The 25,509-nt window shown below is 44.7% G+C and overlaps 1 protein-coding gene across 1 annotated transcript in view; it reads right to left on the reverse strand.

Moving 5' to 3' along the window:
• Positions 1-25,509, reverse strand: part of MYO1H (myosin IH) — a 54,202-nt gene that overhangs the window by 11,866 nt on the left and 16,827 nt on the right. The window contains exons 9-19 of the mRNA XM_047761876.1: positions 25,199-25,318; positions 23,440-23,507; positions 22,491-22,596; positions 22,119-22,199; positions 19,364-19,455; positions 17,864-17,958; positions 11,799-11,845; positions 7,568-7,648; positions 6,792-6,897; positions 5,944-6,061; positions 3,702-3,815 (exon numbers count right to left, since the gene is read on the reverse strand). Coding sequence (XP_047617832.1) covers positions 3,702-3,815; positions 5,944-6,061; positions 6,792-6,897; positions 7,568-7,648; positions 11,799-11,845; positions 17,864-17,958; positions 19,364-19,455; positions 22,119-22,199; positions 22,491-22,596; positions 23,440-23,507; positions 25,199-25,318 — 1,028 coding nt within the window. The remainder of the gene's footprint in view (positions 1-3,701; positions 3,816-5,943; positions 6,062-6,791; positions 6,898-7,567; positions 7,649-11,798; positions 11,846-17,863; positions 17,959-19,363; positions 19,456-22,118; positions 22,200-22,490; positions 22,597-23,439; positions 23,508-25,198; positions 25,319-25,509) is intronic.

Below are 25,509 nucleotides of genomic sequence, written 5' to 3' on the forward strand. Positions count from 1 at the left end.
AAAAAATGATTTAATTATTCACTGGTCAGGCATCATCAGCAGTGGATTGACCACTGTCCTTTCTCTGCCCCCAAGTTCACATCCACTTAGATCCTCAGCATGTGGTTCTTACTTGGAAATAAGGGTCTTTGCAGATGTAATCGGGATAAGGATTGAGATGAAGCCATACCAAATTAGGTAGACCCTAAATGCAGAGAGAGTGTTCTTCTAAGAGGGCAAAAGACACACAGAGAGAGGGACGCAGGAAAGGAAGCCATGTGAAGACAGCAGTGCTGCTGCCACAAGTCAAGGAAAGTCACGAGCTGCTGGAAACCGGAAGATGCAAAGGGGGATCCCTTCAGAGACTTGAGAGGGGAACAGCCCTGCTCACATCCGGATTTTGGCCTTCTAGCCTCCAGAACTATGAGAAAATAAATTTCTGTTGTTGTAAGCCATCCCGTCTGTGGTTAATTCACTTATGCAGCCCTAGGAAGCTAATACACCATCCTAACCCAAAGTGACTTCCCTGGGCTTTGAAAAGTGATGGCAAAGAATATGGGCCTAGGTCTAAAAGAAGATCCCATCAACCAGCAAAGATTATTACAAATATTTTTTAAAGCCCTTGCTGAGAATCTTATTTTTTTATGGCCACACCCACAGCACATGGAAGTTCCTGGGCCAGGGACTGAATCCGAGCAGCAGCTGCATCCTATGCTGCAGCTGTGGCAATGCCTGATCCTTTAACCCACTGCACTCAAACCCGTGCCTCACACAGCGACCCAAGCCACTGCAGTTGGATTCTTAACCCACTGCGCCACAGTGGGAACTCGAATAAATTATAAATATTGACCTCATTGCCTACCACTTACCACACCTTCACTCTTTGAGGGGAACGTCCCATATCAACCACTGGGGGGCAGCAGTGCACTGTGCCACGTGAACCCATCTTCTCTTCCAAGGCTATGGAATGGAACAGCGACACCTCTGATTTCCAACACCCACCTCTTTCAGGATGTGCAAAGCCAGACTCCCCTCAGAAATATGACTTGGAAAAATTACTGCTTCTTGGAGCTGGGCCCAGAACAGAAGAGTAAAGGATGGACCAGGGCCAGGGTGGTCACAGAGCTGGAGTTAAATCCCATGCGGGAGTTAGGAGCTGCTAGCAGGGAAAGCCCACTGACAGGTTCAAAGGCAGAGGCCCCTGAGGCTGGAATCTCTGTGGCCTGGGATGGATCCTCTTCATGCATGAACACTATTCTCTGCAACCTAATTAATGTGGACCAAAATGTCTAATAGAATAGACGAAATAGAATCACCCCCATTCACCCCCACTGAGTTCTGCCTTGAAGCTTTCAACACGTATGAAAGATCTGCTCATGGGCAACCGCAAGTCTATAGTAACGATACCCACTTCTGGGATGCTAGAGGAGCGTTCACAACACAGAAGTCCTATTAGCCCCTCCAAGAGGCCATGCACACATGTGAATGATGAAAGAATCTAGGCACAGAGAGGTGAGGGGGTTCATGCTGGTCCCCGTCTCATTTTGCACACAGAGAAGCTCATCCCAGCCCTGGATGCAGGTGTAGAACACTTCATCTCCAACAGGCAGTGATGTAGCCTTTCTTCTTTTTTTCGACTGTACCCACAGAATATGGAGGTTCCCAGGCTAGGGGTCTAATCAGAGCTGTAGCTGCCATCCTACACCACAGCCACAGCCACAGGGGATCCGAGCCGCATCTGCAACCTACACCACAGCTCACGGCAGCGCCGGATCTTTGACCCACTGAGTGGGGCCAGGGATTGAACCCGCATCCTCAGGGCTACTAGTCAGGTTTGTTACCATTGAGCCACAATGGGAACTTCACTTTCTTTTTTATTATAGTTGATTTACTATGTTGTGCCAATTTCTGTCATACAGCAAAGTACCCAGTCATACATTTTTTGGTCTTTTTTTTTTTTTTAGGGCCACACCCACGGCATATGGAGGTTCCCAGACTAGGGGTCTAATTGGAGCTACAGCTGCCAGCCTAGGCCAGAGCCACAGCAACGCGGGATCCGAGCTGTGTCTGCAACCCACACCATAGCTCACGGCAACACCGGATCCTTAACCCACTGAGCAAGGCCAGGGATCAAACCCACAACCTCATGGTTCGCAGTCAGATTCATTAACCATTGAGCCACGATGGGAACTCCCATACACACACACATACACACAAAGATATATATATATATATACACACATACACATTCTTTTTCTCATACTATCTTCCGTCATATTCTAGGACTTCATTGCTTTATCCATTCTAAATGTATGGATTCTTAACCCACTGCACCAGGGCAAGGATGGAACCTGTGCCCCAGCAGCGATCCAAGCAGCCACAGAGATAACGCCAGATCCTTAACCCACTGTGCCACAGCAGGAACTCCAATGCAGCCTTTTCTAACTAGCGCTTGTGACACTGTACTTTATAATAAGAAAAACAGGGAATTCTCTTTGTGGCACAGCAGGAACAAAGGTTATAATCTTTTGGGCTATGTTCCTGAAGTAGTTTCAAAGTGATAAAGGAGAAATGAGTGTCTTTTAAAAAATTCTTTTTGGGGTTCTTTTTTGTGATTCAGCGGATTAAGAACCTGACATAGTGTCCGTGAGGATGTGGGTTCGATCCCTAGCATTACTCAATGGTTTAAGAATCTAGCGCTGCCGTGAACTGTGGCATCGTAGGTCTCACATGAGGCTCAGATCCTGTGTCACTGTGGCTGTGGTGTAGGCTGGCATCTGTAGCTCTGATTTGACCCCTAGCCTGGGAACCTCCATATGCCACAGGTGCAGCCCTAAAAAGAAAACAAAAACCCAAAAGGCCACAGTTTGGAAATCTTCTGGGTGCACCTAGAGAGATCAGGGGGGCTCCCCATACCTTGCACTATGCATCTCTTCTTTCTGGCTGTTCCTAACTTACATCTTTTTGTCATAAACTGGTAATTCAGTAAGTAAAATATTTTCTTGATTCTTTGAGCTGCTCCAGAAAAATAAACCAAACTCAAGGAGTGGGTCATGGGAACCTCCAACATAGAGCTAATTGGTCAGAAACACAGCTAACAAACTGGACTTGGCATCTGACAGGAGGCTGGACAGACTTGGGGGGCTGAGCTCTTAACCTGCAGGATCTGACACAGTCTCCAGGTAAACTGTCAGAAGTGAGTTTAATTATAGGACACCCAGCTGGTGTCAGAAGGCTGATGGAATGTTCTGAGTGTAAGGGAAGCACCGAGAGTGAAGGAGACACACAGGAGAATTTTTTCTTTGTAGAGATGCATTTAAGTGGAGTGGATGGAAGTTTCCGTCGTGACTCAGCAGTTAACGAATCCGACTAGGAACCATGAGGTTGTGGGTTCGATCCCTGGCCTCACTCAGTGGGTTAAGGACCCGGCATTGCTGTGAGCTGTGGTGTGGGTCACAGACGTGGTTCAGAGCCTATGTTGCTATGGCTGTGGTGTAGGCCGGTGGCTACAGCTCCAATTAGACCCCTAGCCTGGGAACCTCCATATGCTGCGGGAGCGGCCCTAGAAAAGGCAAAAAAAAAAAAAAAGACAAATAAATAAATAGAGTGGATGGAAGTATCTGCTTGCAAATCTACGTAAACTCCTGCAGAATGAATCTCAGGCTCAAGATGGATATGGACCAATGGGCTAACATTTTGACAGTGATTCCCCAGACACTCACCTCCCTAATTTGTACTCCTCGGGTTTGTAGCCAATGTATTTGATGAGCCGCTCTACGCCCTCTGCTGGAGGCCCGTGCCAGTGTGGCCAGGTGTCTGGGCACAAGGACTTGTACCTAGGGCGAGGAGAGGGAACAGTTAGAAGGCCCTAGACCTTACACTGGGTCCCACAGAGGTCAGCTCCTTCTGCTGGCCATGCCAGCCACTCAGCATAATAGAGTCAAGTCATCACATGGACCTCCGGTAATTCAGCACTAGATACTCAGCAAGAAAGAAAAAAGAGAAACTGTTTCACTAAGGTGGGAAGTTTGATCTGTCTTCATAGAAATGATGACATCATCAGATACTCCGCCCAAGAAATTCAATTCCACTCTTAGTATATATGCAAGAGACATGTCCATGCAAAAGCTTATATGTGAATATTCAGAGCAAAAGCTTATATGTGAGTATTCAGAGCATCATTTATAACTGACAAAAAGTAGAAATAACCCAAATGTTCATCAGTGGACAAAGGAATGAATAAATAAATGTGGTCTAGCATGGGAAGAAAAGGCACCATGCTTGGTAAGTGATGAGGGATTTTTCTTTTGTTTCCTCTTTCTTTCTTTTTTTTCTTTTTTCCTTTTTGCTTTTGAGGGCTGCACCTGCGGCATATGGAGGTTCCCAGGCTAGGGGCCAAATCGGAGCTTCAGCTGCCAGCCACAGCCACAGCCTCAGCAATGCCAGATCTGAACTGCATCTGCGACCTACACCACAGCTCATGGCAATGCCGGGTCCTTAACCCACTGAGCGAGGCCAGGGATGGAACCCTCAACCTCACGGTTCCTAGTCGGATTTGTTTCCGCTGCGCCACAATGGGAACTCCCATGAGGGATTTTTTGAGGGTAATTTTGGACCCAAGGTTGACTTAAGAACCTGATTTCAGGAGTTCCCTTGTGGTGCCGTAGGTTAAGGATTTGGTGTTGTCACTTCTACAGCTTGGTTCACTGCTGTGGCTTGGGACACTGCTGTGGTGCAGGTTTGATCCCTGGCCCAGCAAATTCTGCATGCCACCAGTGTGGCCACACACACACAAAAAAAACCTGATTTCGGAGTTCCTGTGGTGGCGCAGTGGTTAACGAATCCGACTGGGAACCATGAGGTTGCAGGTTCGGTCCCTGCCCTTGCTCAGTGGGTTAACGATCTGGTGTTGCCGTGGGCTGTGGTGTAGGTTGCAGACGCGGCTCGAATCCTGCATTGCTGTGGCTCTGGCGTAGGCTGGCAGCTACAGCTCCGATTCAACCCCTAGCCTGGAAACCTCCATATGCCGCGGGAGCGGCCCAAGAAATAGCAAAAAAAAAAAAGACAAAAAGAACCTGATTTCAATACAAGATGGAACTCCCTTTTAATATGTGGTCATAATAAAGGTGACCATGAGGTCTACAAAGTAATGAAAAAAGGTGCACGCAGAATTCAGAGGTGCCTGAGGACCAAGGCTAGAAACAATATATCAGGAGCCATTGGATGGGAACCACACTGCTTGAGTTGGATCCCTGACAAGTCACTTCGCCTCCTCACTCAGCAGCATGACCTTCTTTGTGGGGTTGTCACAAGGTTGAAATAAAATAACCCGTGGAAACTATCTGGCAGAGTCTGAGAATTTTTAAAAAGTTAGCTATAGGAGTTCCCATTGTGGCTCAGTGGTAACAAACCCGACTAGTATCCATGAGGATGTGGGTTTGGTCCCTGGCCTCACTAAGCGGGTTAAGGATCCGGCACTGCCATGCACTGCAGCTCTAATTCAACCCCTAGCCTGGGGACTTCCATATGCTGCAGGTGTGGCCCTTAAAAGAAAAAAGATGTTAGCTGTGGTATTCCTATTATGCGTCCCTTGACAGCCAATGAAGCCAAAGGGATTACATCCAGACTGACCACACCAAACCAGATCCCTCTCCAGGAGGGTCTTCCCCAGCCAGGTACACACCCCGGGAGCATGCCTCACATATGCCCCCTGGTGGCAGGTCTGTGCATTGGGCCTTGCACTTCACGGATTCTGAGAGGCTTAGTGAAATGAAGGGAAGGTGGTAAATGGAGCCAGCTTCCTATTCTTAGAAATGTCAGTGTTGATCACTGTCACAGCCACAGCAGTTAAGAACCAAACGGACTTCTTTGGGGGACGGCCTTTGATTCATCATCACATCCAGAGGCTCATGAACAGCAGGTGTTTGACTTTAGTTGATGGTTTCAGATCAACTAAAATTTTACCTCTGCAAGAAATGCTCATACTTCCTCCGGTATGCAAAGCCGGCCCGTCTCACCCGCAGGTGCTCCATCAGCCCCAGGTATTTGACCTGATGCCTTACGAGGAAGTCATCGAACTTGTCTTTGGAAACACAGAAGGAAGAGTGACAGTAAAGGATCCCATGGCTCTGTTTCAACCAAGACAGACCAGAGGCTGCAAGCTGACCATCTGTGGACTGGGTCTGGCTACAGACATGTTTTGTTAGGTTCTGGTTGTGTTTCTTTTAATGGGGTAATTTTACAGGGACATGTGAATTTTGGGTTTCTCTCGAAAAAACCGTGAGGTCTGGCCATTCTGAGCCTGGAGTCCCAGATGGCAACATCAGGCCAGAAGGGGGAAGTACTGCCCCTTTAGGCAGGGTGTGCCCTGTCCATTTTGCGGCAGTCCTCTCCCTTCCCTACTTCATTACAGCCAATCTACTTCACTTATTTGCTCTTTCTGCCTGGCTTCTGTATGCCTTTGACTGTATAACTTTGTTATAAGACCATGGTACAAGCTTAGAAAATACCCAAATCACAAACTATTTTGGAAGATTGTTCACCCAACTGGAGAGAAGCAATGTTGCTTCTCCTTAACTCTGAGGTCTGCCTGGCTCAGCTGTGTCCCTCCTGAAACTCGCAAAGCCCTGAGAAATGCTCACATAGGACCACCAAAGATAACCCTCCTCCCTATATATTAACCTTCTATTATTAAATACAGAGGACAAGAAGCAAGCCTGTGGTGGTTTGTAGGATGTTAACCCACTGCCACCTTGGTTTTCCTCCCAGGCACATTTCCCTGAGCTCCGTGTTCGGAACAATTCACAACTCACTGGGTTCTTTCCTCTCATTGGGCTTAATGCAACGGATGTATGAAGGTTCCTTAGAGATGAGAATTTCCAGAAGGCTGCTCAGACTGTTTTTAAACTGAGTCCCCACCTGCAGGGAGAGATAATGAGCTAAGGAGACATTGCTGATCCCCCTTTATACAGAGAAGGGTGGTTAAAGCACCAGCCTGGCTCTTTAGACCTCAACTCTCGACAAACTATTCTACTCATTATCTGTTACAAACTGTTTTGTCCATTAAGATAAGGCTTTGGATGTCCTGGCCTGAGAAGCCCAGCTCAGTCTGGTCAAGCGGAGGCTGGACAAACATCTTTCCAGGATGCTTCTCTCACTCAGCAAATACAACGTGAGCCCCTTGTAGGAGCCAGCATCACCGCTGAGCCAGTCACCCTCCATTACCTTGTTACCGAGCTTCTTTTATGACCCTCACGCTACTGTAATTTATTTCATGGTATCTTCCTATACCATTTCCCACCAGACTGTAAAATGCAGAAGGGCCGGAACCCTGACTGTTTTGTTATTGCTAGAGTCCCCTGTGCCCAGCACAGCGCTTGACACACAGTACCTACTCAATGAACGCCTGCAAATGAACACACTGGTTGCTAACTTTGGAAAATATATGTTTAGTAGAACTTCCAGAGAGTGATACTTCCAGAAAAAGGAGAGGGCAGCTTAAAAAATATATACGTACCTAAAGTACTTGCACCCTTTGGGTGATTTCTGCTACCTTCCCAATTTTGCACAGGCATTTCCCCCGACTCACGGTTGGTGGCCTCCTCCGGTTTTCTAACTCAGCCACCAGGAAGCATTCCTTCAGGATTCTGTTTCTGGACCTGCAGAGCACCTGTAGTTAAAGGCAAATGAACACCACATTCACTACTTCAGAAATCACTATGGGGTTTCCAGGCAAGTTCATATAAGTGTGCACGACGGACCAGAGCCAATTGCCTTGGGAGCACTTGAATAAGAGGGGAGAAAGCACCACCACACATGGAAGAAATTGTTCAAATATGGACGGTCCCCAACTTATTTGAGTGGGGGGGTTGATTTTATAATGGCGTAAAAGTGATACGCATTCAATAGAAACCATACTTAGAATTCTGGTTTTTGATCTTTTCCTGGGATTACAATACACTCATGATGCTGGCCAGCCCAGGAAGCCACGGCTCTCAGTCAGTCATGCAATCATGAGGATGCACCAATGATACGCTCAAAACCACTGTTCTCCACTTTCAATATAGTATGTAATCAATGGCGTGAGATATTCAACACTTTGGTATAAAACAGACTTTGTGTTAGGTGATTCTGCTCAAGCTCTCACAGCATTCTGAGCACCTTTAAGGTGGGCTGGGCTAGGCTATGATGTTCAGTAGGTTAGGTGTAGTCAATGCATTTTCAGTGTATGGTAATTTTAGTTTACATTGGGTTTATTTGGATGTAACCCATCATAAGCTGAGGAAGATCTATGCTGTATCCATTGTTCTGTCTACTTGGTCAAGCTCTGAGATTATTTCTCCTCTGCATGATGGAGCAGTAATTGTTCCCAGTCTAGCCCAGTGCTACCGAATAAACCAGCCTTGAACAATGATCTCCAATAAGGAAGATGTGGTACATATATACAACAGAATCCCACTCAGCCAGTAAAAAGAAGGAAATAATGCCATTTGCGACCACAAGGATGGACCTAGAGATTTTCATATTAAATGAAATTGGGCAAACATCATATGATTTCACTTATATGTGGAATCTAAAATATGACACAAATGAACTTATCTATGAAACAGAAACAGACTCACAGATGAAGAAAACAGACTAGTGGTTCCAAGGAGCGGGGATGGACTGGAAGTTTGGGATGAGCAGAAGCAAACTATTATATATAGAATAGGTAAACGACAAGGCCCTACTGTATAGCACAGGGAACTATAGTCAACATCCTGTGATAAACCCTAATGGAAAAGAATATGAAAAAGGGAGTTGCCATTGTGGCTCTGTGGTTTAAGGCCCGACTTTGTCTCGGTAAGGATGCAGGTTTGATCCCTGGCCTCAGTCAGTGGGTTAAGGATCGGGTGTTGCTGTGAGCTGTGGTGTAGGTCACAGGCGCAACATGGATCTGGCGTTGCTGTGGCTGTGGTGTAGGCCAGCAGCTGCAGTTCCGATTAGACCCCTAGCCTGGGAACCTCCAGGTGCAGCCCTAAAAAAGCGGGAAAAAAAAAAAAAAAGAGTAGCTGGATCTCATGAGAGGGACTTGGTGACATGGGTCCAAGGACACCAATTTTGTACTGATTTTTCCTTCCTGTGCATAAAAATCATATATTTTAAAAATTTGACAATCAAAACAATTTTCCTTATAGCCATACAATGAAAGATAACTCAGCCTTTCTTTTTTTTTTGCCTTAGGGCTGCAACCTGCGACCTATACCACAGCTGCAGCAATGCCAAGTCCTTAACCCACTGCGCTAGGCCAGGGATGGAGCCTGTGCTGCTTCAGAGACAACACTGGATCATCAACCTGCTGTACCACAGCAGGAACTCCTGATTCAGCCTTAAAAAGGAAGGAAATTCATCCACGTAACAACATTATGCTGAGGACATTAGGCTAAGGGAAATAAGCCAGATACAGAAAGACAGACACCATGTAATCCCACTTATGTAAGTACCAGGAGTTGTCAAATGCATACAGAAGGTACAACGGTGGTTGCCAGGGCCTGGAGTGGGGGTGGGGGGTGGAATAAGGGAGTTAGTGGTTAATGGGTACAGAGTTTCAGTTTTGGGTTTTTTTTTTCTCTTTTTGCCTTTTCTAGGGCTGCTTCCTGCGGCATATGGAGGTTCCCAGGCTAGGGGTCCAATCGGAGCTGTAGCCGCCAGCCTATGCCAGAGCCACAGCAATGCAGGATCCGAGTGGCATCTGCGACCTACACCACAGCTCACGGCAACGCCGGATCGTTAACCCACTGAGAAAGGCCAGGGATCGAACCTGCAACCTCATGGTTCCTAGTCAGATTCATTAACCACTGTGCCACAATGGGAACTCCCAGAGTTCCGGTTTTGCAAGACGAAAAGAGTTCTGGAGGTGAACTGCCCAACAAGGTGCATGTTCCGCACTTAAAAATCACCGACATGGTAACTTTTGTTATGTATATATATTTGCCACATTAATTTTTTTTTCTTTTTTTGGTGCCCCTCAGCTTATGGAGCTCCCGGGACAGGGGTCATATCCAAGTTGCATCCTATGCCACAGCTGCGGCAACATCAGATCCTTTAACCCACTGCACCAGGCCAGGGATTGAACCTACATCCCAGTGCTCTAGAGATGCTGCTGATTCCGTTGCACTACAGCAGAACTCTTAAAATGTTTTAATAATAATTTTTTTGTTAACTCATCCTGAATTTAAACTCATGGCAGCATGAGAGAGGAATTTGCAGACAGGAAATTTAAAAAATGAGAAAGGCTCCATCTCAGCAACTACAAGGAACTTCAGCCCTGGATGAAGAAGTGGGAGACTTAGAGATTTTTCCTGTAGGAGCCTCCCTCCATGGCTGGATTTGTGAAGGGAATGGGCATTGCCCACAGGGAAGAAAGCCACGAGAGCAATGCTTTCCTCCATTTGTCCAAGGGGCCCTTTCAGTCCTACAGAAAGGCACCATCAGACCCACTTCACTGACAGCGAAATCTGCCCCCCTCCAGAACCCCCAGCCAGGAAGGGGGCAGGCTGAGTCTCAGGCCCAGAGAGCACCAGCCTGCAGCAAAGATGCAAAGTTAGGCATCACTTAGCCATCCTGAGCCCCAGAGGTTGGGACAAGCAGTCTTAGAAGTGGTAGAGAAAGATAAGAAAGAGCAGAAAACACTCCCAAGAAGAACCGATTACATGTTCGCTCTGAAAAGGTCTCCCTAGAAGTCCCCGTCATGGCTCAGCAGAAACAGATTCAACTAGGAACCATCAAAACGTCTCCCTAGGTTTAAGCTTTTTTATAAACCAAGTTAATTATATCAGACCCAAGTTTCACAAAATGGTCAACTATTTCAATACAAAATAAAGGCTTAAAAAAACCTAAGGTTTCTCTGATTAGGGAGGTACATGGAAAGAGATGAAGAATTTTATCCTGGCTCCAGCCCCATCTTGAGATTGACCTTGAACAAGACATGATCTTTCTGGGTCTGTTTCTTCATCCTCAGCTCATATCACCCCAGAACAGTCCCTCTGCTCCAGAACAGGAACTCTGTGGAGCTCTCATCCTGCTGAGCTCTCAGCCCCCTCTCCTAACACTGCCCCGCACTGAGCACGTGGTGAGCTCGTTGGAGCCTTAGGGCCTTTGCACATGCTGGTTCCTCTACCTGGAGTAGCCCCTGATCTTTCCAAGGTGAAGATTCTTCTCATTCAGCTTTCAGTTCAAAGTTACCTCCACAGAGTTGTTTTCTCTCACCCCCTAAACGAAATTTAAACAGTCATGGTGTTCCCCTTGTGGCTCAGTACGTTAGGAACCCAACACAATACCTGTGAAAATGCACGTTCAATCCCTGGCCTCACTCAGTGGATTAAGAAACCAGTATTGCTGTGAGCTGTGGTGTAGGTGGCAGATATGGCTTGGATCCCACATTGCTGTGGCTGTGGTGTAGGCCAGCAGCTGCAGCTCCAACTTGACTCCTAGCCTGGGAACTTCCATATGCCACAGGTGCAGCCCTAAAAAGCAAAAAAAAGAAAAAAAGAAAAAAAAAAGTTCATACAGATGATCTCCAGTGTCTGTTCTGGCCATGACATGCTGGAGTTCAAACATAATTCATCCAAGAGAAAAATCCAGAAGGCCAAATCTATCCCCAAATAAGTGTCATGGGTGATATTTCATAGTCATCGTATATAGAGTTGGTGGGCTAGAGGTTAAAGGTTCAGCATTGTCACTGCAGCGTCTCAGGCCCAAGAAGTTACGTGGCCCAAGAAGTTCCAGGGCCAAAAAAATAAAAAAATAAAAAAATACATACAGCTAGGTTTCAGACTTACTTCTTTCAGATGCCTGTAGAGGAGATCATTGTTTTTTTCCAAAAATCCTGTAAAATATTGAATAAAAAATTTTTGAATCGATGGCTTGGCTTATAAAACTATAATTCTATCCCAAAGGAAAATCCTAAAAATAATCTCTGAGGATTAGGGTTTCTCGGCCGTGGCAGTACTGACATTCGTGGTGGGGCTGTCTGGGCCCTGTAGGATGTTGAGCAGCATCCCTGGACTTTTTCCACTAGATGCCAGCAGCACCTCCCTCAGGTACAACAAACAAATACGTTTCTAAGTCATTGCCAGATGTTCCCCCGGGGAGAGCTCTATCCTTGGTTGAGGCCCAAGTCCTCAACACTGACCTATAGTTTTCATGCTACATTCTCAACCCCGATGAGCGATCACATGAATGTAGAATCTTTATGCTGAGTATCGTACACGTGCCCCAGGCCAGTGGCAAAGAATTACACGTGCCATGAATGACACTGAAATGTGGAGAGGGAGCTGAATTCCAGGTGTGGCCAGGTGAGACAGTGTAGATGGATGAGAAACCATCCCCACCTCTGACAAAAACCATACTCGAAGCACTGGGGCTAGTGGTACCCAACGACATCAAAGGAAGACACGTCATTTCCAAGTTTAAAACTTGGCTTATAAATGCTCACTTAAAACCTAGCCAAGTAATATTTCAATCTGTAGCTAGATGGCATCATAAAGTCAAAACCAGCTAAAGAAGACATGCAACCACTGTGGAAAACTGTATGGAGAGTCCTCAGAAAACTCAAAATAGAACTACCATTTGATCCAGCAATCCCACATCCCACTCCTGGGCCACTAGGAAAGACACATGTACTCCGTTGTTCATTGCAGCACTATTTGCAATAGCCAAGACATGGAAACAACCTAAATGTCCATCAACAGAGGAGTGGCTAAAGAAGATGTGGTACATATACACAATGCAATATTACTCAACCATTAAAAGGAACAAAATACCGGCATTTTTAGCAACATGGATGGACCTAGAAATTATCATGCTAAGTGAAGTCAACCATACAATGAGACACCAACATCATATGCTTTCAATGACATATGGAATCTGAAAAAAGGACAGACTGAACTTCTTTGCAGAACAGATGCTGACTCACAGACATTGAAAAACTTATGGTCTCCGGAGGAGAGAGTTTGGGGGGTGGGGGGATGTGCTTGGGCTGTGGGATGGAAATCCTGTGAAATCAGATTGTTATGATCATTATACAACTACAGATGTGATAAATTCATTTGAGTAATAAAAAAAAATAAAATGAAATGAAAAACAAACAAACAAAAAGAAGACATGCACCAGAAAAAAGAAAGATACGCATCAACAATGTCTAAGATACAGCCTTTTTAGATGACAATTTGGAGTTACCAAAACTACCATTTTTTTTACTTTCTTTTTGGCCACCCCATGGCATATGGAGTTCCCAGACCAGGGATCAGATCCAAGCCACAGCTGTGACCCATGCCAGACCCTTTAACCCACTGTGCTGGGCCAGGGATCAAATCTGCATCCCAGTGCTGCAGAGATGCTGCTGATCCCATTGTACCACAGTGGGAACTCCAAACTAACATTTTATTGTGGTAGAACCTACATAACATAAAATTTATCATTTAAACTCCCTTTAAGTGTAGAGTTCTGTGATATTGTAGTGAATTCACACTGTTGTGCAACCATCACCACCATCAGAACTCTTCATCTTGTAAAACTGAAACTCTGGACCCATTAAACACTAATCCCCCATTCCCGGCTCCCTGAAGCCCCTGATAATCACTATCCTGCTTTCTCTCTCTGTGAATTTGATGACTCTATGTGCCTCATGTAAGTGGAATCCGATCATATCTGTCCTTTCGTGTCTGGATTCTTTCACTTAGCATTATGTTCTCAAGGTTCATCCATGTTGTAGCACGTGTCAGAATTTCCTGCGTTTTTAAGCGTGGATAACATTTCAGTGTAAGAATAGACCACATTTGGTTTATCAATCATCCACTGATGGACACATGGGTTGCTTCCACCTTTTGGCTACTGTGACTAATGCTCCTAGGTATACAGGTGTACAGGTATCTGTTCACGTTCCTGCTTTCAATTCTTTTGGTTATATACTCAGACTGGGTCAAAACTAACTTTTTTTGTCTTTTTTTTTTTTTTTTTTTTTTTTTTTTTAGGGCTGCAACCGCAGTGTATGGAGATTCCCAGGCCAGGGGTCAAATGGGAGCTGCAGCTGCTAGCCTATACCACAGCCATAGCAACGCCAGATCTGAGCGCATCTGTGACCTACACCACAGCTCATGGCAACACCAGATTCTTAACCCACTGAATGAGGCCAGGATTGAACCTGCATCCTTGTGGATACTAGTCAGATTTGTTTCCACTGAGCCGTGATAGGAACTCCCAAAACTAACTTTGATAGAACCTTTAACTTATTCATGCCACCCTTAAGAACTTATCCTACTGGTTAAGTGAAAATATACAAAGATGCCTAACACAGCAGTGTTTACAAAAGACAAAGTTGGAAATAACCAGAGTCCTTCAGACGGATGACAGGACAGAGCCCCATGGAGGGTTGCCTGAAGTTTTTCAGAATAAATGGGGTGGAATCTGTTGGCCACTATGGAGAACAACGCAGGTCTAGAGGCAAAAGGTCTGGGTCTGCCACTTACTGGCTGTGTGACCTTGGGAAAATTACTTAAATTCTCTGAGCTCAGAGCATCATAGATTAAAAGGGGGCTAATAGTGCTACCTACTTCACAAGATTCTGCGAGGTTTAAACCAGCAACAGAGGTGAAGCATTTGGGAGAGTGCCTGGCCCGTAATAAGTGCTCAATGAATGTTAGTTGGAGTCCAAATGACTGCCAATATCCATTAAATGAAAAGTGCAAAAGAGAGTGCAAAAGAGATAACACAAAATAACAATCTGTGTTATTTGTATGTGTGTATGCACATGCTCATGTGTTCTCACATGTGTAAATATATGTGTAAGACATTTTAATTTTCCTGTGGATTCTTGGGGTCACCTCAGGGAGAGACTAGGAATAAAAAGGGATTTTAATTTTCCTCTTATACTTTTCTGTACTATCAGCAATTTCTAGCCTTGTATGTGTATTACTTTATTCTTTAAACAAAAATGTCTTTTCTTTTTTTTTAAAGCAGCACCTATAGCATGTGGAAGTTCCCTATGCAGGGACTAAACCTGAGTCATATCAGTGACGGGAGCCACAGCAGTGTCCATGCTGGATCCTTAACCATGAGCCCACCAGGGAACTCCCGAGATTTGCTCTTTTAAAAAATATTTCTTCTTTTTTAATCCTGCTCTGTATTTAAGGGGAAAAAATCTAATACAGGGTATTTTACTTTTTATAGATTCTTAGCAAAATAAACTTATTTAGAAGAAAAAATAATCTAGAACCCAAAGCAGAAGTGACAAAAGAAAATGTCTGAAAAATGCTTGAGGAGTTCCTGTTGTGGTCCAGCAGGTTAAAAACCTGACATAGTGTCTGTGAGGATGAGGGTTCGATCCCTGGCCTTGTTCAGTGGGTTAAGGATCCTGTGTTGCCATAGCTGTGGTGTAGGTTGCAGATGCAGCCCCAATTTGAGCCCTAGCCCAGGAACTTCCATATGTATGCTGCAGGTGTGGTCATAGAAAAAAGGAAGAGAAAGAAAGAGAGAGAGAGAGAGAGAAAGAAAGATGCTTTGAAAAAAACATTCACGGCAGCATTATTCATAATAGTGAAAAAGTGGAAAAAAACCCAAATGCCCATCAACTGATCAATGGAGAAACAAACTCGGAGTTCCCGTCGTGGCGCAGTGGTTAACAAATCTGACTAGGAACCATGAGGTTGCGGGTTCGATTCCTGGCCTTGCTCAGTGGGCTAATGATCCGACGTTGCCGTGAGCTGTGGTGTAGGTTGCAGGCGTGGCTCGGATCCCGCGTTGCTGTGGCTCTGGTGTAGGCCAGTGGCTACAGCTCCGATTCGACCCCAAGCCTAGGAACCTCCATATGCCATGGGAGTGGCCCAAGAAATGGCAAAAAGACAAAAACAAAACAAAACAAACTGTGGTATAACCATGCAATGGAGTATTATTTGGCAATACAAAACCAGTAATAGCATTGATGATCCTTGAAAACATTATGCTAAGTAAAACAGAACAAAGTGGCCTGCATCAAAATTAAGAGCTTTTGTGCTTTGACAGATAACATCAAGACAGTGAAAAGATAACCCACAGATTGGAGAAAATACTTGCAAATCATGGATCCGATAATGGACTTGAATCTAGAACTTAAAGAACTATTACAACGCAATGATAAAAAACAATTTAAAAATGGAAAAAGGATCTGAATAGACATTTTTTTTTGTCTTTTTTGTTGTTGTTGCTATTTCTTGGGCCGCTCCCTCGGCATATGGAGGTTTCCAGGCTAGGGGTTGAATCGGAGCTGTAGCCACCGGCCTACGCCAGAGCCACAGCAACGCGGGATCTGAGCCACATCTGCGACCTACACCACAGCTCACGGCAATGCCGGATCGTTAACCCACTGAGCAAGGGCAGGGACCGAACCCGCAACCTCATGGTTCCTAGTCGGATTCGTTAACCAATCCGCCACGACGGGAACTCCCTGAATAGACATTTTTTTGAGGCAGATATGCCAATAGCCAATAAGCACAAGAAAAGATATTCACATCGCTAATCATTAGGGAAATACAAATCAAGACCACAATGAGATACCACTTCACCCACTGGGATGCTGGAATTAAAAGACAGACAATAGCAAGTGCTGATGAGAATGTGCAGAAACTGTACCCACCCCCAAACACTCTGTTGGTGGTAATATAAAACAATGTAGCCACTTTGGAAAACAATCTGGCAAGTACTCCAAAAGTTAAGTATAGAGAGATCATAGGATCCAGCAATTCCACACCCAGATATTTACCCAAGAGAAATGGAAACATATGTCCACACAAAAATACAGGCATTGGAGTTCCCGTCGTGGCGCAGTGGTTAACGAACCTGTCTAGGAACCATGAGGTTGCGGGTTTGATCCCTGGCCTTGCTCAGTGGGTTAACGATCCGCCGTTGCCATGAGCTGTGTGTAGGTTGCAGACGCAGCTCGAATCCCGCATTGCTGTGGCTCTGGCATAGGCTGGCAGCTACAGCTCCGATTCGACCCCTAGCCTGGGAACCTCCATATGCCGCGGGAGTGGCCCAAGAAATGGCAAAAAAAAAAAAAAAATACAGGCATGTTCACAGCAGCATTATTCATAACAGCCCCAAAGTGTCAACAACCCAAATGCCCATCAAGTGATGAATGGGCAAACAAAATGTGGTATAGCCATACAATGGAATAATTATTTGGCAATTAAACAGGAAGGACAATGTGACTGAACCTTGAAAATATACTCAGGGATACTGACTCACAGACTTTGAAAAACTTATGGTCTCCAAAGGAGGCAGTTTGGGGGGGTGGGGGGATGTGCTTGGGTTGTGGGATGGAAATTGTCTAAAATTGGATTGTGATGATCATTGTACAACTATAAATGTAATAAATTCATTGAGTAAAAAAACCCAAAAAACAAAAAAGAAAATATATTCAGGGATTGAAGCCAGACACACAAGTTCACACACTGTGTGATTTCATTTCTATGAAATGTCCAGAATAGGCACATCTACAAAGAAAAGTAGACTGGATTGTTGGCTAGGACTGTGGGAGATGGGGCTGGGGGAAAAGGGGCAGCGACTGCTGACGAGTATAGGGTTTCTTTGTGGGGGGGGGATGATGGGGAAATGTTCTAAAATAGATGGGGGTGATGGTTGCACGCCTGTAGAGTAAATATATTAAAAATGGCTGAACTGCACACTTTAAGCGGGTAAAATATATGCTATGTGAATTATCTCAATAAAGTGGTTATATATAAAAGTAATACATATGTTAAAACTAGTTTAAAAATGGCTTGCTGGCTTGCGGGACGAGGGAATGTTTGAGACGGACATGGGGGCACCTGTATGGCTGTGATCTGTGACCCTGCGACCCACAGACACTCACCCTTGGTGCAGTACGTGACCTCTCCTGCGTAGTGGAAGAGCCGGAACTCCATCCAGCCAATCCTCTTTCGGCCCTTTGGACCCGCCAGCTTCCGGCTACAGCAAGAGAGAAACAGACACAAAATCTATTTCACTGCAACAAAACGCACCAACGTATAAAGCAAAGAGCGGTGCAGGGAAGTCTTACCCCCTATTCCATCAGGCTACAGACCACAGTCTCTCTAAAATTAAATCCTTCCTTCTCATAAGCACTGAAGAATTTAAAAAATGTATATGTGGGCTAAACAACACATTTATTTGTACAATGAAATAACTTCTATTTTTTTCTAGGTGATGACTAAAACCCAATTTTGCTCCTTTACATTTTCATAATGTTGAAAGACTAAAATACACATGAAACATCATTTTTCAGATTCTAGTGATTCATAATTTTTCATAACTTTTTTGGGAAATGTAGCAGACATATCCCAAGTGCACAGCTCAGTGAATTTTTGCAAACTGAACGCATCTGTGTAACTAGCACCAGATCAAGAAACAGAAGATTTCTAGTCCCTGAGAACCCCACCACGAGCCCTCTCCGGGTACAGCCGGACATCTAACAGAATGGACTGCTTTTACCTGGTTTTGTACTTTATAGAAATGGAATCCTAGAGTATGGACTCTTTTTTGTCTGATTCCTCTTAGTTACATGTTTGTGTGATTTACCTACATCACTGTATGTATTATAGATTGGTCAGTCTCATGGTCATGTATTATCTCACTTGGGAAACTACCACAATTTATTTTTTCCACTGTTTTTTTTTTTTGGTCTTTTTAGGGCCACATTCGGCATATGGAGGTTCCTACCACAGCCACAGCAATGCCAGATCCGAGCTGCATCTGTGACCTACACCACAGCTCACAGAAACACCAGATCCTTAACCCACTGAGCGAGGCCAGGGATTGAACCTGTGTCCTCATGGATGCTAGTCAGATTTGTTTCCACTGAGCCATGACAGGAACACCTATTTTTCCACTCTTGATTCATATACTTATCCAATCACATTTACTTATCCTTTCTATATTCTTCAAGAAAACTGATAAAACCAAGACCATTCACTGAATCTCTGCATGGTTGAAAATACATATATGACTCATAGTTGGCTGTCCGTATCCATGGATTTAAACAACAGGGGTTGGGATCATGCAGTACTAGAGTATTTGCTAGTGAAAAAAAAAAAAAAACCAGGTAGGAATTCTCACTTTGGCACAACAGGATTGCCTGTGTTTCTGAAGTGCTGGAATAAAGGTTCGATCCCTGGCCTGGCATAGTAGGTTAAGGATCCAGTGTCAACACAGCTGCAATGCAGTTCGCAAGTGTGGCTCAGATCTGACCCCTGACTCAGGAAGTCCATATGCCATGCAGTATAAGTGTCCCCATGCAGTTCAAACCAGTGTTGTTCAAAGGGCAACTACACAAGGACGTTCCCTGGTGCGCCAGCCCAGCGAACGAGATACCTACGTTTGGAAGTGTGCATGCTTGCCCACTTTCTCTTCTAGTCTCTCCAGGAAACTCAAGTCTGTAGCAGGTCCAGGACGAATACATTCTTCATCCTTCAAAACAGAAAGACAAACCTGTTCACCGCAACTCTGAGTTTAAATGCTTCCCCTAGCCATGGCAAAATGTACCAGACTGAAAAGACTATCATCTCATACAAGTTGGGGTGAACACTGTGGGGGGAGGAGGGTAAAATGCATCATACATGCTCGGCTTCTCAGGTTTGAGCAGGGAACCCTGGAACCAGAGAGGCTGGAAATTCCATGAAAAGTCAACTCTCCCACTGATCTGACGCCTATTTCCAAAGTTTTCCTGTGAATACTTTGCAGCTTCCATGACCAGCTTAAACATTTAATTTCATTGTCTTTTAACCAGTCTTAACTAGTTGGCCAAAAACATAACCTCTTTTACTAGGAGTAAAGCCCTTGGGGAAAGCGAGCCATAAAACCATTTGAGTCTAACCTTTCCTATTTCCACAAGCTGTGTCTAGTTCCTATTTTGATTGGCTGAAGCTTGTTAACAGTAAAAAACAAAAAACAAACAAACAAAAAACCCCAAAAAATCCGAAATTCTTATATCCAATCTATATTCTATTTGGAGAAGGGCTAATAATAAGATGGACAATCTAGGAGTTCCCTGGTGGCCTAGCAGTTAAGGGCCTGGCATTGCCACTGCTGTGGCTCAGGTTTGATCCCTGGCCTCAGAACTTCTGCATGATGAGGACATGGGCAACCACCCCTCAAAAAAACAAGCTGTGTCTGTTTCCTATTTTGAGATCTCAACAATAATAACATTTAATTGACTATCTTTTAAAAATGAATCAACCTTGTAATTTTTACTAAAACAACAACAAAAACCTGTGTCCAGACTGGTAAGACAATTCTCACAAAGCAGCATTTCTATGCTTTCTGATTCCATCTATGGCAAACCAAATAGAAACAAGTACTTATTACTCAAATATTTTATTTTTGTCTTTTGTCTTTTGAGGGCCGCACCCGTGGCATATGGAAGTTCCCAGGCTAGGGGTCTAATCAGAGCTGTTGCCACCCGCCTACACCACAGCCATTGCAACGCCAGATCTGAGCTGCATCTGTGACCTACACCACAACTCATGGCAATGCCGGATCCTTAACCCACTGAGCAAGGCCAGGGATCGAACCCACAGCCTCATGGTTCCTAGTTGGATTTGTTTCCACCGTGCCATGATGGGAATTCCTCAAATATTTTAAAATACTAGTCTAGTAATCCATAGGAACACTGAACATACGTATATTAGCTTACACGCATCTGTGCCTCCTGTAATGTGCTTCCCCAGATGTCCACACAGCTTGTCCCCTCACCCCCTTCAGGTCTTTGCTCAAATGTTGCCTTCTCAGAGAGTCCTTTCCAAACCATCTTACCTAAAACTGAATTCCCCTTCTTCCTCAGCACATTTAATCTCTGCCTTTTTTCTCCATTGCACAATCTATCCGTTTTGTCCATTAACCTGTTTGTTGTTCATCTCTCCCTGCTAGAATTTAAAGCCTCCTGAATGTAGGTGTTTTGACGTGTTGTGTCTGCTGCTGTGTCCCAAAGCACAGGGCAGAATCCTGGCACAAAGTAAGTGTTTGGTAAGTATTTGTTGAATGAACAGAGTCTGAATGCTTGCGAGGCACAGTCCTAAGCCCTCCGCATGTATTATCTCACTTAATTTGCCCTTACAACTCCTTTATGAAGTAAAGTGCTATTATCACTGGACCCACATAAAGACGCAGCCGGAGCTCAGAGAGGTTTAGCCACCTGCCTAAGCTCACACAGCTAGTTAGCAATGGGGCTGGCATCAGAATCCAGATCCTGCTCGGACAACTAGAGTCACTACCCAGCAATGCCCCTGCTGTGCTTTAGAATCCTGGGTTCTCACAGTCGTTAGATGTAGGGGGAGGCAGGAGGAGGAAGGAGACCAGTTATCCTCATTAAAAGGGAGACAAACTCTGGTGCAGATGATCCTGAGTGGAACACAAGGCAGGGAAATCATTTTTCACTGGCCTTCAGAATTTGTGAAAGAAACTGATGTCTGAATTGGAATCGCTGTAGATTCAAGGACCCTGTGATGTTCTCAGAAGCCACAATAGTTCAAAATAAGGCCTATCCCAAGGAGCCTCAACTCAGGATCCATGGATATTCTTTTTTTTTTTTTTTTTTGTCTTTTTAGGGCCGCACCCATGACATGTGGAAGTTCCTAGGCTAAGGGTCGAATTAGCTGTAGCTAAGGGCCTACACCGCAGCCACAGCAACACTAGATCCGAGGCGCATCTGTGACCTACACCACAGCTCACAGCAATGCCAAGGATCTGTGGATATTCTTTGCAAAGCCTTTCTTTAAGTCTCCTGGCTCCCTGATCGGCATTAAGTATGAAAACAGCCCTCCCCAACTTCCACCAAACACCGGCCTAAACCCCATCCCCAGTTCCTGGGCTCATCATTCCACAGCTATGGAAGAGAGACACACATGCTTTCATTTCAAAGGTCCCTCCGTGTGCTCTCCTGATGGGCTGTCATTTTGGTCCGTGAATCTGAACAAGAGTGAAAAGCTCAGCATAAATCTTGGAGCAAAAATTCAGCCAAAAACTGCAACTGGTGCCCTTCAACAAGCCAGTAGATTCCACCCTTAACCCTTTGTAAGCCTGGAGAAAAGGTCTTCCTTGTGTTGTAAGTGCCAAGCCAACGTTAACTGTCTCACCAGAATAGAAATGATTCCTTTGTGTCTCTCTTCTACCAAGTCACAAATGATCTTGTTGTTGAAATACTGAATTGGTTCCCACTGAAATGACAAAGAGTGAAGAAATTCTCCAGGAAGGATTAAGATGAGCAGAAAATATATTTCTTTCAGATTGATTCCTCCCCTCCCCCAAATCTGATTTGTGTCCCTGACATTTGAAAAGAATACCTGCTGAATATCGAAATAATTTCCCAGGAAATAAGCAGAGAAAGAGTGATAAATAATTCTTACTACTAGTCAGGAAAAATCTTCATTGAAACAATATTTCTCAGGTAAATGTCTTTTTCTGACAGGATAAGAAATCAAATGAGAAGAAAACATCAAAACATTTACCTCTATACCTTCCATTTCATACTCCGCCTGTTCTGCTTTTAGAGTTCTCTCAATTAATAGTTGCTGGAGTTTCTCATTGCAGTAATTTATACAGAACTGTTCAAAACTAGAGATGCAAAAGATTTAAGTAAAGCTACATGAGTAGACCAAGTTTAAAAAACTGTATTCACTTTTTTCTTTTTATGGCTGTATCTGCGGCATATGGAAGTTCCCAGGCTGGGGACGAATCGGAGCTGCAGCTGTGGGCCTACGCCAGGGCCACAACAATGCCAGATCCGAGCTGCATCTGTGACCTATGCCGAATCTTTAACCCAACTGAGTGAGGCCAGGGATTGAACCCACATCATCACAGAGACAACATTGTGTCCTTCACCTGCTTGAGCCATAATGAGAACTCCTGTATTTACTTATTTTTAAGGATCTTAAAAACCAAAGTCTTCATTAATCAAAGAATTTAATAAATAGATCAGAAGAGTCAGGCTAAAAGGCATTTTCATTTTTTTAAATTGTTTTTGTTTTTTTGTCTTTTTGCCATTTCTTGGGCCGCTCCCACGGCATATGGAGGTTCCCAGGCTAGGGGTCTAATCGGAGCTGTAGCTGCCAGCCTACGCCAGAGCAACAGCAACGGGGGATTCGAGCCACATCTGTGACCTACACCACAGCTCATGGCAACGGCGGATCGTTAACTCACTGAGCAAGGGCAGGGATCGAACCCATAACCTCATGGTTCCTAGTTGGATTTGTTAACCACTGTGCCACAATGGGAACTCCGCATTTGCATTTTTTAAAATGCTTATTCCGCTTCTAGAAAAGCTTATGAAGTAGGGGCTTTGCAAATCTGGAGAATTTCTAGGAATAGGAAAATGAATTCCAGTAACATCAGAGATGCCAAAAACTAAACTCAGACCTTAATGAAGAACAAAGGACTGCTGGGGAACGACAAACTCACCCATTCTTGTCGAAGACTTCAAACCCATAGATATCCAGCAATCCGATCACAGTTTTCCCAGTGAAATCCTAGTCAAAGCAAAACATGCCATTAATCCTTAGGTTGTTTACTTTGTGACACTCAAAACCTGGTAGCTGTCCCCAAAGCTGGGTCTTGGCTGTAAAGCTCATGCCTTTTTTCTCCAACAAGGGTTCAGAGAAGATCCTTAGGGTAGAAATAATTTCCGCAGCCTACCTGCACCCTCCCCAGATCCCATCTGCACCTCCATATCCATCACTGGAGCAGTGAGACCTTGCCCTTCTGATTCACTTCCTTGCTTCAGCCCTCCTCAGCCTCCCAAGCCCATATTCAATCTGAGATAGAGATAGATAGATAGATAGATAGATAGATAGATAGATAGATAGATAGGAAGAAGGAGGAGGAGGAGGAAGAGGAGGAGGAGGAGAAGGAGGAGGAGAAGAAGGGAAAAAAGAAAAGGGAAAGGAAGAAGAGAAAGAAGAAGGAGAAGGAGGGAAGGGGGATGGAGAGGGGAAGGGAGAGGAGGAAGAGAGAAAGAGAGAAAACAAGGAAAGGAGGGAGGGAGGAAGGCAGGGAGAGAGGGAGGAAGGAAGGTAGCTAGTTTACATAGCAGGAAGGAGATGTTTATCCAGGAGAGAAGGCAGATTACTTTGGATCTCATTTTAAACAGAGGACTAAGTGCTGTCAGGCAAGGATGGCTATTTAAAGAGAATATGCCTATTTTTAAAAAGTGATACAATTTAACATTCTGTATGATGTACTGAGTCAATGTATCCAAATCTGTCCTTTGGCAATACCTCCACATCCTGTACCCAGGGCCCTCACGTCATTTCCTTAATTTCCAGCTTTTTTTTTTTTTTTTTTTTTGTCTTTCTGCCATTTCTAGGGCCGCTCCCGTGGCATATGGAGGTTCCCAGGCTAGGGGTTGAATCGGAGCTGTAGCCACTGGCCTACGCCACAGCTCACAACAACGAGGATCCAAGCCGCGTCTGCAACCTACACCACAGCTCACGGCAACGCCAGATCCTTAACCCACTGAGCAAGGCCAGGGATTGAACCCACAACCTCATGGTTCCTAGTCGGATTTGCAAACCACTGAGCCACGACAGGAACTCCAATTTCCAGCTTTTTGCAAACTCCCTTTTTTATTTAAATAATTCTACTTAAAAAGGAAACATGCCCTTAGGGTGATTTTGAAGGAGCTGTCCTATATTTTCTTATACACATTAAAATACACATTACCATTGAAAAGTTTCTGTGTACATGTAAAGCTATACCTGGCATACTTCAAATGCTATGCACCCCTCATTTGGGGACATACTGCCAAAATCATTTGGTGTGCATTTTTGTGAACCTACTGTGTGCCAGAGACTAGACATGAAAAAACACCGGAGCTTAGAGTCAATTCTCAAAAATTATTTATTTCCATACCCCACAGCATATGGCAGTTCCGAGGCTAGGGGTCTAATCAGATCTACAGCTGCCAGCCTATACCACAGCCATAGCAATGCGGGATCCAAGCCATATCTGTGACCTACACTGCAGCTCACGGCAATGCCAGATCCTTAACCCACTGAGGGAGGCCAGGGATCAAGCCTGCGTCCTCATGGATACTAGTCAGACTTGTTTCCGCTGAGCCACAACAGGAACTCCAATTCTCACAGTTCTCATAGTAGTGATGTTGGTTATCAACCATTAAAGTGTTCATGAGCGCAAGACACCCCCATACTGGTAGACCAACCTTGTTCACTAAGGAGGAATTGATTTTGTTGACCAGCCAAGTAAATGTTCGTCCATAAACAGCCTTGGCCATTGCGTCTCTAGCATAGGCAGAGAGTTCTGGCGTCAACGGGCATATCACCTGAGAAGCACGGCAGGGATTTCCGTTAAAAAAAAATTAAAAAGATTACAAAATACTTAAAAAGCCCCCTGAGTTTTCAACCTAGCCTTTAATGATGAGTAAGGAAGGATCTTTGTTAGGGGAAGATGTCCCTCCCTCCTGTGCTGTTCATGCTTTTTCTTGGGAGCCAGGCACTGTGCTGAGCTGCTGAG

The sequence above is a fragment of the Phacochoerus africanus genome, chromosome 15, assembly GCF_016906955.1.
Source record: "Phacochoerus africanus isolate WHEZ1 chromosome 15, ROS_Pafr_v1, whole genome shotgun sequence".
NCBI lineage: Eukaryota > Metazoa > Chordata > Mammalia > Artiodactyla > Suidae > Phacochoerus > Phacochoerus africanus.